At 38.2% G+C, this 15,622-nt stretch overlaps 1 protein-coding gene across 1 annotated transcript in view; it reads left to right on the top strand.

Annotated features, from left to right (window-relative positions):
* The first annotated feature begins 10,465 nt into the window (after nt 1–10,465).
* Nucleotides 10,466–15,622, top strand: part of LOC127669980 (amine sulfotransferase-like) — a 36,098-nt gene continuing 30,941 nt past the window's right edge. The window contains exon 1 of the mRNA XM_052164266.1: nt 10,466–10,607. Coding sequence (XP_052020226.1) covers nt 10,466–10,607 — 142 coding nt within the window. The remainder of the gene's footprint in view (nt 10,608–15,622) is intronic.

Here is a 15,622-nt window from a genome sequence, read left to right as displayed (position 1 = left end):
CAGAGCCATAGGAAGGACCAGAACATGAACTACCCAGTATCCCCCAGAGCTCCCAGGGACTAAGCCACCAACCAAGAGTACACAAGGAGGGACACATGACTCCAGATGCATATGCAACACAGGATGGCCTTGTTGAACATCAAAGGGAGGAGAGGTCCTTGGCCCTATGAGAGCTAGATTCCCCAGTATAGGGGAATGCCAGGTCAGGGAAGCGGGTGTGTGTGGATTGGTAAGCAGAGGTAGGGGGGCATGGTTTAGGGAGCTTTTGGCAGGGGGAACCAGAAAGGGACACAACATTTGAAATGTAAATAAAACTAAATCTCAAAAATATAGAAATAAAAAATAAAAAAGGAAGGTTGAATGCCAATGAAATAGAGGGTTTTGAAAGCTGGATGAGGAAAAGCACAATTCATAGAAGGAAAAACCCATTGTAACTCATTTCTTTATGGCAATGAAAGCCATAAGAATCCAGAGAAATCTGCTTCAAATTCTCAACCTCCACAGATGCCAACACAGCTACTATTGTGTAACTTGGCAAAACTATAGTTGAACTATATAGTATGTATATATACTATATATAGTATATATAGTTGAACTATATAGTAGAACTATAGTTCTACCATACTTGAAGGAGAAATAAACACCATGGTATAAAGAGACTAAAAGTATTAACATTCATCAGACTAGTTTTACAGAGAATTAGATTTTACAGGGAAGCAATACTTTATATTGAGGAGAGGAATAATGATATTCAAGAGACTGTAGAACAAAAACTAATGTAGCTGTAACTACTGAATATCAAAGTAGGACTAAAAACACTAACAGTAACAACACTCGACACATACATTTCAGTAATAATTTTAAATATTAATGGCCTCAACTCTCTAATCTAAAGACATAGGTTAATTGAATGGATTCAGAAATGTCAGTAATATGTTTACTTCAATACTCTTGTTTTGTTTGTCTTTTTGTTTGTTATATATTGTCTCTAGATTTACATTTCTTTTTAAAGTCTCATTTGATTCTTGTTTCTGAAATTGACATTTCACAACTAACTTCATACATTTAATTGCTTTTAGTATTCAAAGGCACTACTTTTACATGTTACCTGATAAGTTTTAGACTAAGTCCTATGAGAAGAGTGAGAGTTGTCTAGTGTTTAGGTGGAATGTTCTTGAGATATCTGTTAAGTTCAATTGATCCCTGATGTCATTTATCTCTAATGCTTCTCTGTTCACATTCTGCCTGTATAATTTATTTGTGAGACTATCGGGACTTTCGGGGAGTGGGGGTCTAGAAAAGGGGAAATCATTTGAAACGTAAATAAAAATTATATCGAATAATAAGAAAAAAGAAAAAAAAGAAAAAAATACATCTGAAGACAGCTATAATTGTCTTACATTTATCTTATAAGTGTCTTATAATGGTTTACATAAAATAAATAAATAAATCTTTTAAAAATGTAAAAAAAAAAGAAATCATCTACTATTTCTGTGTTTGCATTAGCGGTAACTTTAAATCAGTAGCATTTTTCTCATGAGACTATGTGCACCTATGTTTGCCCATTCTATATTTATAATTGTAATGTCCTTTTGCTGGATTACTCCCTTAAGTAGTCACCTCTTTTTTATCTCTTTTGGCTTGATGTCTATTTTTGTCAGATAACAAAACATTCACTCCTACATGTTTCCCAGTTCCATTTGCTTGAAATATATTTTTACACTAAAGTGGTGCCTATCTTTAGTGGTGAATGTTTCTTGGATACATCAAAAAGTAGGGATCCTGTCTTCTGACCCATGGAGATAGTTTGTGTCTTTTTACTGGGGAGTTCAGTCTATTGATATTCAGAGTTGCTAGAGAAAGGTCTACATTTTGTTGTTTTTTAGTGTTTGATATTTTGCAGTTCTCATTTGCTTACTAAGTAGTATCTTCTACTTTTCTCTGTAGCTACTTGAATGTGTTTATCATTTAATTCAATTTGAAGTATTTCTATCAATGGAGTGTGAATCCATCCAGCATAGGCATAAAAAACACCCAATAAACAGGCACAGAAAATAAATGTCCAATATCATACAATGCTAAATATTCAGAAGAAGAAAGTATATTCAAAGCAGCAAGAAAGACCAACATGCATACAAAGGCAGGTTTACACAACCCTTTTGTTTTTGTTTTCTTTTCTTTTGTTTTTGTTTTTGTTTTTGTTTCCTCTTTATAGCCCTGTCTGTCCTGGAACTCACTCTAGACCAGGCTGACCTTGAACTCAGAAATCTGCCTGCCTCTGTCTCCCAAGTGCTGGGATTACAGGCATGCACCACCCCTGCCTGGCTGAACAGATGCCTTTTTTTAATGGAAACTTTAAAAGCCAGAGAAACATTGGATGAACAACATATTTCAAGCTTTGGAAGATCATAACTGCCTACTCAGTCACAAGGCATTTTCATGCAACTTCTGACCTCACAAGCTGAACTTCCTTTGTCATTGAAGAAGTGTGCAGCTGGCCAGAGGATCCTGGACCTCTCTTGCAATGTGTATAGAGAGAGCTTCATGAGTGTGTTAGATGTGGGCTGCTCTGCAACCTCTCATTTCCTCAGTGAGCACTGATGTGGGGAGGTTGCTCTTCTTTAATTAATTAGAAGAAGTCACATAGTGTTGAAGAATTGTGCTATGAGAGCAGAAGTTCACAAATATTTCTAATCTGACAAAGCTGGGTGTGGAACAGCAAAAAAGTGCATGGCGGGGGTGGATTCCTGATATCTCCATGCTATCCACCTGGGGTGAACACATATATCAGCTGCGGTGTGTTCTGGAGGTAGAAGTTATGAGGCTTCTAAGCTACTCAATTTGATTGAAGACAGAGCTGCATGAGTGTACAACAGGAACAGGGGGCCTCGAGATCCTTATGCTGTCTGGCCAATGTGGACACACACAATGATTGAAGGGTATATTGAAAACAGAAGTTCCCAAGACCTATAATCTGTCTGGTTTGGTAGGGAGCCATGGAATGGCATTGCATGGGAGAGGCAGAAGAGATCAACACTTCTCACTTGTCTGGCCAGGATCAGCAACATACACACACACACACCACACACACACACACACACACACACACACACACACACACACACACACACACACACTGTACACAGCAGTGGAATTGTATCCTAGTTAGTTTTAATTCTCAACTTGATAGCCTAGAGTCACCTGAGAAGGGACTATCAGTGGAGAGAGACTCCAGATCAGATTGGTCTGGAGGCATGCCTGAGGGAGATTGTCAGGATTCTTTTTATTGACATAGGAGGGCTCAGCCAAATTTGGATGCCACCATTCTGTGCACAGGTTGCCTGGGTTGTGTAAGTTGCAGGCAATACACCTATGCATATAAGATAAATAACAATGTAATAAAAATTATCCCAGTCATTTGTAACACTTGGAACTGTTGAAGATTTAGTTTTTTTCCATTTTGTATAAAGACTTTCTTTAACTTATTCAGAAAAATATCTAAATAGAATAAAGGACAGGTGTGAATAAAGAGGCAAAAGAAACTTGAATTTGGTCTTAAAATACTCTAATTGGCCACACCCATGGATATGCAATATTTAAGTATTCCACCGTAATTAGTTATTAGAGGCGAATGGCGCCTTAGCAGCTTAGATCACTTACTGCTTTTCCAGAGGACCTTGTGCGTATACCCAGAGGCTTGCAGTTCTCTATAGTTCTAGTTCTAGGGACCTGGATAATCTGCTCTTCTGACCCTGTGGTACCTAAACATATCTGGGATCAAATTTTTTATTTTGTGGGAACCTGAGAATCATTACCTAACAGCAATGCATATGAGAAAGAGAAGACTGAAAAATGGTCTAAGACATGAGTTCAGATGGTGGAACAGGTTTCAAACAAAAGCCTATTATTGTAGAAAACCAAAGGCAGGAAATGTCTAAATTTATGAAGAACAGGGTTGGAAGGGAATCACTAAGGACACTCCAAAGGTACTGAAAAATAAATGAACATATGGAATTATTTTATAAAACTATTAGAACTCTCATTGGTATGATCCATTTTTATCGTCTGTTTTATAATCTGTTTTCATAATGGTAGAAACAGATTAGGTGCAAACAAGAACATGGTGTCTTAGGGCTACTGTTGTTGTTGATGAAACACCATGACCACAGCAACTTGAGAAAGACAGGGTTTATTGGCTTACACTTCCTGTTCATCATCACTCACTGTTCATCACTGAAGGAAGTCAGGACAGAAACTCAAACAGGGCAGGAACCTGGAGGCAGGGGCTGATGCAGAGTCCATGGAGGAGTGGTTTTTTGTGGCTTGCTTCTTATGGCTTGATCAGCCTGCTTTCTTTCTTGTTTTTTTTTTTTTTTATTTCTTTTCTTTTCTTTTTTTTAAATTTATTGATATATTTATTTACATTTCAAATGATTTCCCCTTTTTTGGACCCCCACTCCACGAAAGTCCCATCAGTCCCCTTCCCTCCCCCTGTTTTCCCACCCAACCCTTCCCACTTCCCTGTTCTGATTTTGCTCTATACTGCTTCACTGAGTCTTTCCAGAACATTCCTCCATCCTTCTTGTACCTCATTTGATGTGTGGATTATGTTTTGGGTATTCCAGTTTTCTAGGTTAATATCCACTTATTAGTGAGTACATACCATGATTCACCTTTTGAGTCTGGGTTACCTCACTTAGTATGATGTTCTCTAGCTCCATCCATTTGCCTAAGAATTTCATGAATTCATTGTTTCTAATGGCTGAATAGTACTCTATTGTGTAGATATACCACATTTTTTGCATCCACTCTTCTGTTGAGGGATACCTGGGTTCTTTCCAGCATCTGGCAATTATAAATAGGGCTGCTATGAACATAGTGGAGCATGTATCCTTATTACATGGTGGGGAATCCTCTGGGTATATGCCCAGGAGTGGTATAGCAGGATCTTCTGGAAGTGAGGTGCCCAGTTTTTGGAGGAACCGCCAGACTGATTTCCAGAGTGCTTGTACCAATTTGCAACCCCACCAGCAGTGGAGGAGTGTTCCTCTTTCTCCACATCCTTGCCAACACCTGCTGTCTCCTGAATTTTTAATCTTAGCCATTCTGACTGGTGTAAGGTGAAATCTCAGGGTTGTTTTGATTTGCATTTCCCTAATGACTAATGAAGTTGAGCATTTTTAAGGTGTTTCTCTGCCATCTGAAGTTCTTCAGGTGAGAATTCTTTGTTTAACTCTGTACCCCATTTTTTAATAGGGTTGTTTAAACCGCACAAAGATCCAACAAAGAAAGAAAACTTCAGACCAATCTCCCTTATGAACATCGATGCAAAAATACTCAATGAAATTCTTGCCAACCGAATCCAAGAACACATCAAAACGATCATCCACTACGATCAAGTAGGCTTTATCCCAGGGATTCAGGGTTGGTTCAATATATGGAAATTCATCAACGCAATCCACTACATAAACAAACTCAAAGAAAAAAACCACATGGTCATTTCATTGGATGTTGAAAAAGCATTTGACAAAATTCAGCATCCTTTCATGCTTAAAGTCTTGGAAAGAAGAGGAATTCAAGGCCCATACCTAAACATCGTTAAAGCAATATACAGCAAACCAGTAGGCAGCATCAAACTAAATGGAGAGAAACTTGAAGCAATCCCACTAAAATCAGGGAGTAGACAGGGCTGCCCCCTTTCTCCTTATCTTTTCAATATTGTACTTGAGGTACTAGCTCGGGCAATTCAACAACATAAGGAGGTCAAAGAGATACAAATTGGAAAGGAAGAAGTCAAACTATCATTATTTGCAGATGACATGATAGTCTACCTAAGTGACCCAAAAAACTCCACTAGAGAACTCCTACAGCTGATAAACAACTTCAGCAAAGTAGCAGGTTATAAAATCAACTCAAGCAAATCAGTGGCCTTCCTATATTCAAAGGATAAGCAGGCTGAGAAAGAAATTAGGGAAATGAAACCCTTCACAATAGCCACAAACAGTATAAAGTACCTTGGGGTGACTCTTACCAAACATGTGAAAGATCTGTATGACAAGAACTTCAAGACTCTGAAGATGGAAATGGAAGAAGACCTCAAAAAATGGGAAAACCTCCCATGCTCATGGATCGGCAGGATCAATATAGTTAAAATGGCCATTTTTCCAAAAGCAATATACAGATTCAATGCAATACCCATCAAAATTCCAACTCAATTCTTCACAGAGTTAGAAAGAGCAATTCTCAAATTCATCTGGAACAACAAAAAACCCAGGATAGCTAAAACTATTCTCAGCAACAAAAGAAAGTCTGGGGGAATCAGTATCCCTGACCTCAAGCAATACTACAGAGCAATAGTGTTAAAAACTGCGTGGTATTGGTACAGTGACAGGCAGGCAGATCAATGGAACAGGATTGAAGATCCAGAAATGAACCCACACACCTATGGCCACTTGATCCTCGACAAAGGGGCTGAAAACATCCAATGGAAAAAAGCCTTTTCAACAAATGGTGCTGGTTCAACTGGAGGTCAGCATGCAGAAGAATTCGAATTGATCCATCCTTGTCTCCTTGTACTAAGTTCAAATCCAAATGGATCAAGGACCTCCACATAAAGCCAGACACTCTGAAGCTAATAGAAAAGAAACTGGGGAAGACCCTTGAGGACATCGGTATAGGGAGAAAGTTTCTGAACAGAACACCAATAGCGTATGCTCTAAGAGCAAGAATTGACAAATGGGACCTCATAAGGTTACAGAGTTTCTGTAAGGCAAAGGACACCATCAAGAGGTCAAATCGACAACCAACAAATTGGGAAAAGATCTTCACCAATCCTACATCAGATAGAGGGCTAATATTTAATATATATAAAGATCAGCCTGCTTTCTTATAGGACCCAGGACTACCAGCTCAGGAGTGGAATCACTCACAATGGACTGGTTCCTCCTCCACCAGTCACTAATTAAGGCAGTTTCTTACAGCCAGATCTTATGGGGGCATTTTCTCAATTGAGATTGCCTCCTTTCAAGTAACTCTAGTTTTGTCAAATTGACATAAAACTAGGCCGCACAACATATAAAAAATCATTGTTAGCCATAACCTTTCCTTTCCTGTTCTTTATCAAAGATCATACATTAGTATTAACATTACAATAGAAACATTCCAAGATTTAAAATTCCTTCCGTTCTAAAATAATTCAAGTGCTTAAAAATTCAGTTTCTTTAAAATCTTATAAAAGTAAACATCTCTGCCTAGGATCATAGGATCAGAGCCAGTCCCACAACACCCAGAGCAAGCTCCACTCCTAGGTGCTCTAACACACCCAGGACCATAGGATCAGAGACCTTGGGTATAAACTCAGCAGCCAGTTCCACAACACATAGAGCAAACTCCACTCCCAGGATCCAGCACTGATATGCCCAGGATCATAGGATCAGAAGTGAGGAGGATACAACATCTGCTCCAGTTCCCCTACACAGCTGCATTGAGCCTTTCCAGGACCAGGGGCTTCACCTCCATTTGATGTCCAACAAGGTTATTCTCTGCTGCCTTTGCATGTTGAGCCATGGGTAACACCAAGTGTACTCTCTGTATTTGTCATGCACTAGTGGAACTTCCCAGGTGACAACTATATCCAGCTCCAGTCAGCAAGTACTTGTGAACATCAATAATAGTGTCTGGGTTTTGTAACTGTATATCGGATGGATCGATGTTTAACTTCTTTTATGCTCCTAAAAACATCTGATAAGATTTTTCTTTACCAAGAAATTCTTACCCAACATATCATGTAGCTGTCTAGGGGCTTACATTCGAGCAGGGATCACCTGAAAGGAGAGCTGTAAATGAAAAGGGTTGGGAGTGGGGTGGGATGAGAGAAGCATGGTGCCAAGGCATTGTTCTGACCAAGGCTCAAAGTTCAAAGTTTAGTAATCATCACAGTACTTATTAATGGGTTAAATCAACAAAACCCAAGCCCAGAGCTGGGTGTAATGCAGGGTAGCCACAGCATGGCAGCCAATCCAATGGTTCCATTTCTCGGTAGCAGCTTGCTATTTCCAGTAAGTCAAAACTTGCAGCTGAGCCAGACAAATGTACCTGTCCAGGACAATAAGGCCTATCGTGGCAAATGTTCAAGGTCTGCTTAGTCTGTTAAGGCTGAGGAGGTCAGCTGAGTTCAGCTTATTTAGACCATTTGCTATTGGCCAAGGAAAACATTGCAGGGACTATTTATACCTCAGCCTCCCATCAATTCCTGCTTCACATTTCATCAGAACTGGTTTTGCTTCATCAGTTCATCTGCAAACTGTGAGTAGAAGAGAATAGATTCAGAAAATACCAAGTCTCTCGCTTTCTGCATAATATATGCACAGTCTGTGTTTGGTGGTGCATGATTCTAATCCCAACACACTGGAGGAAGAAGAAGGTAGATCTCAGTGAGTTCAAGATAAGCCTGGTTTCTATAGTGAGTCCCAGGCCAGCCACGGCTACATGAGGAGACTTTGTCTCAATATTTTTCTCATAATGTTGTTTTCCTCGTTTTCTTGAGCTTCAGTGAAAAAAATAAGGGGATATACATTTGCCTTCTCTTTATATAACCATTTTTCTTCCACCAAAAATTTTTCTGATATCCATTTGAAAAATGAACTTTCTTCACTTCTTTCCACTCATTTTAGAGAATGAAATCCTCCCTCCCTGTCTCTGTCTCTGTCTGTCTCTGTCTCTGTCTGTCTCTGTCTGTCTCTGTCACCCTACCTCCTTCTCCAACCTCCTCTCCCTCTCAACTCTCTCCTCTCTTCCTTTCTTTTCTCCTACTTCTGTCTCCCTCTCCTCTCCTTCTTTCTTATGAAACACAGCCTATTGTGACTGAACACAAAAAAATAACAAGTGAAAATTTCCTTTAGAAGCATTCACACACTCCTAGCCAGGAAGATCAAGATATAATACATAATGCGTTTTTAGAGAGTGTGTGGAAGGCATTATGGGTAATAGGTGAGAATTGACAGTTACTCACTTCTATTTCCTCTTCACTTCAGCAATATTCTCTATAAAAGGACTCTCCATTGAGCAGTTATGTCCTGTCTATATTTTTCAGCATACTTCAAGAGATAACTTTAAGTTTTCTTCTTCAATATCAATGTTATCTACCTCCACTAAAATAATTGTGTGTGTGTGTGTGTGTGTGTGTGTGTGTGTTCCTTCAGTCTAGTCTTTCTATCTCCAACTCTCTGTAGTCAGGTTGTTAAGATTTGAGTTGTCAGGGAGGCAGAAGAGCCTCAATTAGATACATTTAGTGTGTTCTGCACTCACAGAACACATTTACCCAGGTGATTCTAATGGAAGTGATTATCTATATGATAGAGGTCTGTAGAGAAATTATTCTGGTATGTTACACATGACTCTAATCCCAGTATAGGCAAGAGCATCCATGCACGTTGAGGCTAGCCTGGTCTACATATTGAGCTCTGGGCCAGCCTACACTACATGGAGAGTGCTTGTCTCACTCAGATCATCCAAACACCAAATTATGTTGTTTATTAACATGTAATTAAGTGAATTGCATATTTTCAGATTTTATAAAATTGAATTTCTTAGAAACAGAATTTTTAAAAATAAACAGATCCAGGGACTTTCCTGAGTGCTAATGTAATATAAGAACTGTTAGCATTCCCTCATTACTTTAACCTTCAAGTAGAGAGTTCTCTGGCATACAAAGACCAAACTCTGAGAAGAACAGGTGTGTCTCATGGTTGTTTGCTTTGTACTTTTAGTTCATTTATTATTTAAACTTCAGTTGCCTTTCTGATGTCAGATTCATTGGGGGGAAAGTGAAATTATGAAGTTTAATAGGAGATCTTACAACAATAAGTGAGTAACCTGTCAAAAGCACACATTATTATTATTGATGGTAATTGCAAGTAGTCACTCAGTATCTAAGTCACAGAAGCCCCATTCAGAGAGAGAGAGCGAGAGAGCAGGTTATTCAAACTCTACATTAAAGACAAAAGGTACAGCTTAAATAAATAATTTCTTATTTTTTAAGAATAAAAATAAAAAATATTCTAGATTAAATGTATGGATACTGTGCCCAAATTTTGTTAAGAAATTCTCTGCGGGGAGCTAGCTCTGTGACCTTGAATAATTTGGTTGACATCTGTGTAGCCCCATTTCCCCATCTGTATTTTTAGAACTATAATAATCCTTCCAACATGGAATTATAGGAATATATATTTAACTTATTACTTGTTGTTTCCTCATGTATAATCAGATGATTTATAGCTGCAATAAAGTATTATGAGATTTAGATAACACTATTGATGTTACTTGTTTCTCTAGAGTAAATAATTGTACACATAGGATAATTAAATGGCGATTGGCATGTATCGACCTCTCAGTAATTAGTATTCAGGATTGCAAAATACTTAATTCACGAAATGAATTTTGTGGTTTTACTTCTAGTTGAATAATTATGGACAATACGAATAAACATTTGTTGAACTTTAAAGGATATAATTTTCTGAAAAGTTTAGTGAACATTGAGGAATTAGAAAAGATGGAAGATTTTGAAATTAGAGATGACGATGTCTTCATCATCACATACCCAAAATCTGGTAAGTGCTATCAATGTCTTCTTTGGTTTAGTACTATTTGTGCCAAACTGTTCCTGTCCACTCACCAAGAGCACCAGAACTGCATTTACATAAGAATTTATGATCAGATAAAATGTAAATGAAACTCCAATCTGTAGGACAGAAGGCCACTTTCAGGGCATGTACTGTACACTCTGATGACAAGTAGCAAAGTTATGGGAAGGAAATGTGCAACATAGAGCCTAGAGCAGACACGTGTTCAACAGTGACCTGTTCTGGAAGACAGGAATCATACAGTCTGAAATCTTTTCTTCTGAATGCAAATGCATCATCATTTAGTATGAATGTTATACTGAGTACCATTTACATTAAAATTATTTACAGAAACTGAGATCTACTTAAAACAGTTTAAGAAGCATGTATAAAATTGAGTTTTTCCTCCCAGCCACATGCCCCTGGAATAATGACTCAGAGACTCAAAAATATACCTACAACCACCTTGGCCATAAGCTTTGGTTAGTTCTTTGATTAGATCATAACCTAATATACCATTTATTTGAATCTAAGTTCTACTACATGATTGGTTACCTCTGTTCAGCTTCCATGCTTTGGGTCTTCTCCATGTTTCTGGGCCCCTTCCCTCACTCCCATGTCTCCCTTTATCTCCATACCAGATTTACAAGCTTCTATTTCTTTGGATGATCTACATTCATGAGCCATATGACAGTTCCTTTTACATCTTCATTTCATGGGAAACTTCTTCCCTGAATCATTATTATTATAAAAGAATACATCCTCAATATCTGTTTGTTTACAGTCCTTTAGGGAAATGATTTGATTGTTCATACAGCCACAATGGAATTTTTGTACTGTAATCCAACCACAATTCAATTGTGAGCGTTAAGCTCTATGTCCTCAGTAGTTTTAATCCATTCATAAAGTGGTGTGTTATTTGGCCCTTAAAGGTCTAGTAGTCTTTTTTGCATTTAGCATTAGCATTTCCAGAAGCTAAAGATTCAATTAAATGTTCTGTAGCAGTTGGATTTCATATTACTCTATTTAGAGCTGTACTTAGTCTTTGTAAAAAGATTTATTCAAACCTTGGGTTATCTTTGTATATAATTCAGTTTGTCAGTGTTGTTCAACCTTATCCCAACCACTATTGCATGATACTGTTCTAGGACATTGTTGTAGGATATCATCATCAAGGGTAACCTATACTCTTAATTCAGAATATGGACCTTTAGTTAGTAATTGATTCTTATAATTGACAATATCAATGTCTCTATTCCTATTTTCGTGCTCCATGACTGAAGCCTCATCTTTCCATAATGTCAGCCATTTTAATTCAAGGCCAGGCTATAGGATGGCTATTATTACCTCTCACCAATCTTTTGGAGTTATACGATTGTGTATATCCCAGTTATTAAATATCTGTTTGATCTATGTTGAGTGTAAGCCGTAATTTATTATTGCTCCCTTAAATCTTTTAAAATCTTGTGCTTCTATATGTTGCCATTTGAATTTTCAATAAGGTTATGGGTTTCTCTCATCTGATAATTCCTTTATCAAAGCTGGGACAATCACTTTAAGTTTCTCAACACATATAGACTGACCTGAAGTCTTGTTACAAGATGGTATAGTATGTTCTGATCTTCCTTCCTCTGTCTCTATCTTAGTATGTTTCAATTTTATTTAGATTTATTTATAAATTTCAGCCTTTCCTTTATCATTATTATCTTTGTATTTTTTTTTTTTTTTTTTTTGTGGATGGGCCTGGTTCTGTTTTTGTGAACCAATCCCCTAATGAACAAAGGAGCCAATCAATGGGTGAGTAGGCAGGACTTCGTGTAGGATGGAGAAAGAGAGGAAGTAGGAAAGAGTTACTTCCATTTGGAACTGGGATAGCAGAGGGGTAAGATGTAGCTGCTAGAGTTCCCTAGTATCATGGTGGTTCCTTGTAGATCTACCACCATCAGATTTTAATAAGACTTACAAGATTAGGTTTTAGGTGTTGGACACAGAGATTGAGTTACCATTGTTTCTGAACTAAGTTTGTGTTGCGTTTTCCTTCACATAGTGGCTAGTCTGGATTCAAGAGAGAAAGGTACAGAAGCCAAGTGTGGGTTTGCCTGAGGTTCTCCACAAAGGCTGTGGGGATTTCAAGCACAGGGATGGCATGGTAGCAACTCACCAGTTGGAACCTAATAAACTGGGTGGAGAGATTGTGGAGTTTAGAATTAGAATCTTCCTGAGATAAAAACAGGTCAGCCTGGGAACATGAGCTGGTTCAACTTTTTTGATTGTTTGCTTTTTTGTTTTTTTGCTTTTTTCGAGACGGGGTTTCTCTGTCTAGCCCTGGCTGTTCTGGAACGTACTCTGTAGATCAGGCTGGCCTCAAACTCAGAAATCCGCCTGCCTCTGTCTCCCAAGTGCTGGGATTAAAGGCGTGCACCACCACCACCACCACCCATGGTTCAACTTTTTTAATATTTACCCTAACATCTTCTTCATTCTTTTGTTCATTCATTCATTGATAAATTCATTCACTTAACATTGCAATATCCCCCCTAATCTCCCAGGACCCCCTTTGCACAGCTCCTCCTTCCACTTCCCTGTCTCTTTCTTCTCTGAGAAGGGGAACTCCCCCCACCCAGCATATCACCCTACACTGACACATCATGTTACTGCGAGACTAAGTGCATCCTATGCCACTGAAGCCAGACAACACATCCCAGTTAGGAAAACAGGATGCACAGGCAGGCAATATGTTGAGAGACAACTAGTACTCCTGCTGTTGTGGGACCTACATGAAGTAGCAAATCTGCTACATATGTGTGGGAAGCCCATAGTTCTAGCCCATGCCCACTCTTTGGTTGGTGGTTCAGTATCTGGGAGATCCCAACCAAAGGTCCAGGTCAACTGATTCTGTTCCTGTGGAGTCTTTATCATATTTGGGTTCATCAGTCCTACTCTCAACTATTCCATAAGACTCCCTGAGCTCCATATGGGTTTCTCCATCTGTTTCCATTGGCTGCTGGTAGAGACCCTCCAGAGGACAGTTATGCTAAGTTCCTGTCTATAAGAATAACAGAGTATCATTAATAGTGTCAGGGATTGGTTCTTGCCCACGGGGCAGGTTTCAATTTGGGCAAGTCTTTCAATTGTCCATTCATTCCCTCCATCTCTACTCTATCATTGTCTTTATACATCTTCTATGGTCAATGGTTTTGTGGGTAGGTTGCTGTCCATAACACTCCACTGAGAGTATTGCTTGTCTACAGGAAGAATCCATTTCAGTCTCCATATCCCTGCATTGCTAGGAATCTCAGGTAGAGTTACTCTCATAGACTCCCTGGGGCCTCCCCCTGTCCCAGGTTTTAGTCCATTATAGAGATGGTCCCACTGCCCAGTGCTGACTCCTCTCTCCTACTCTCCCTTACCTGATCCCACTGTCCCCATTTCCTTCTCTATCTTTTCTCCCTCCCGGATTCCTCCATCCATCTACCTCTAATATTTATTTTATTTCTCCTTCTGAGGGAGATTCAGGCATCCTCACTTGGGCCTTCCTTGTTATTTGGCTTCATTTGGTTTGTAGATTATAGCATGGTTATCCAATATTTTATGACTTATATCCACTTATTACATACTATGTCTATCCTTTGTGGGTCTGGATCACCTCATTCAGGAAGATAATTTCTAGTTCTATCCATTTGCCTGCAAAATTCTCAATGCCCTTATTTTTAATGGCCCTTAGAGATTCCTCTGTTGATAATTCTCTGTTTAACTCCATTTTTATTTTAATTGAGTTATTTGGGTTGTTGGTATTTATCTTCTTGAGTTCTGTATATATTTTATATATTAGTCCTCTGTCAGATATATAGTTGGTGAAAATGTTTCTCTAATCTGTAGGCTAGCATTCTGTCCTTTTAGCAGCGTTCTTTGCCTTATGGAAGCTTTTCACTTTCATAAGGTTGCATTTATTGTTGAACTTTGTGCCTGAGCTATGGGTATTCTGTTCAGAAAGTTGTCTCCTACACCAGTGAGTTCAAGGCTATTCCCTATTTTTTGTTGTATTAGGTTTAGTGTATCCAGTTTTACTTTGAGGTTTTTGATCTACTTGGACTTGAATTTTGTGCAGAATTATAAATATGGATTTATTTGCATTCTTCTACATGAAGATATCCAGTTAGATTGGCACCATTTCTTGAACATGTTATCCCATTTCCATTATATGGTTTTGCCTTCTTTGTCAAAAATCAAGTGTCTCTAGCTATGTAGGTTTATTTCTAGGACTTCCATTCAATTCCATTGATCAACCTGTCTATTTCTATACCAATACCATGGAGATTTCATAACTATTTCTCTGTAGTATAGCTTGAAGTCAGGGATGGTGATATGTAATATTTCCAGAAGTTGTTTTTGTTTGTTTGTTTGTTTTTCATTCAGGATTGTTTTAGTTATTATGGGCTTTCTAGTCATTCCATATAAAGATGATAATTTCATTCATATAAAGATGATAATTGTTCTTTTTAAGAATTGTATTGAAATTTTGATGGGAATTCCATTGAATTTGTAGATTGCTTTTAGTAAGATGTCTGTTTTCAGTATGTTAATCTTACCAATCCATGAACCATTAGTGCTCTTTCAAAGTTCTGATACCTTCAATTTCTTTCTTCAGAAATTTGATGTTCTTGTCATACAGGCCTTTCACTTGCTTTGTTAGAGTTCCCCCAAGATATTTCATATTATTTGTGGCTATTATGAAGGGGGTTTTCTCCTTAGCTTCTTTCTCAGCCAATTTATCATTTGAATAAAGGAGGGTTATTGATTTCTTTGAGATAATTTTGTGTCCAGTCATTTTGCTGAAGTTGTTTATCAGCTGTAGGAGTATTCTGGCAGAAATTTTTGGGATCTCTTATGCATACTCTCATATCATCTGTGACCTCCAATACTTGGACTTCTTCCTTCATAATTTGTGTTCCCTTGATCTCTTTTGTCTTATTGCTGTAACTAGTACTTAAATTACTATATTG

This window comes from Apodemus sylvaticus, chromosome 19 (assembly GCF_947179515.1).
Source record: "Apodemus sylvaticus chromosome 19, mApoSyl1.1, whole genome shotgun sequence".
Lineage (NCBI taxonomy): Eukaryota > Metazoa > Chordata > Mammalia > Rodentia > Muridae > Apodemus > Apodemus sylvaticus.
Note: the sequence above shows the minus strand (reverse complement) of the source record. Positions and strands in the feature narration are given on the sequence as shown.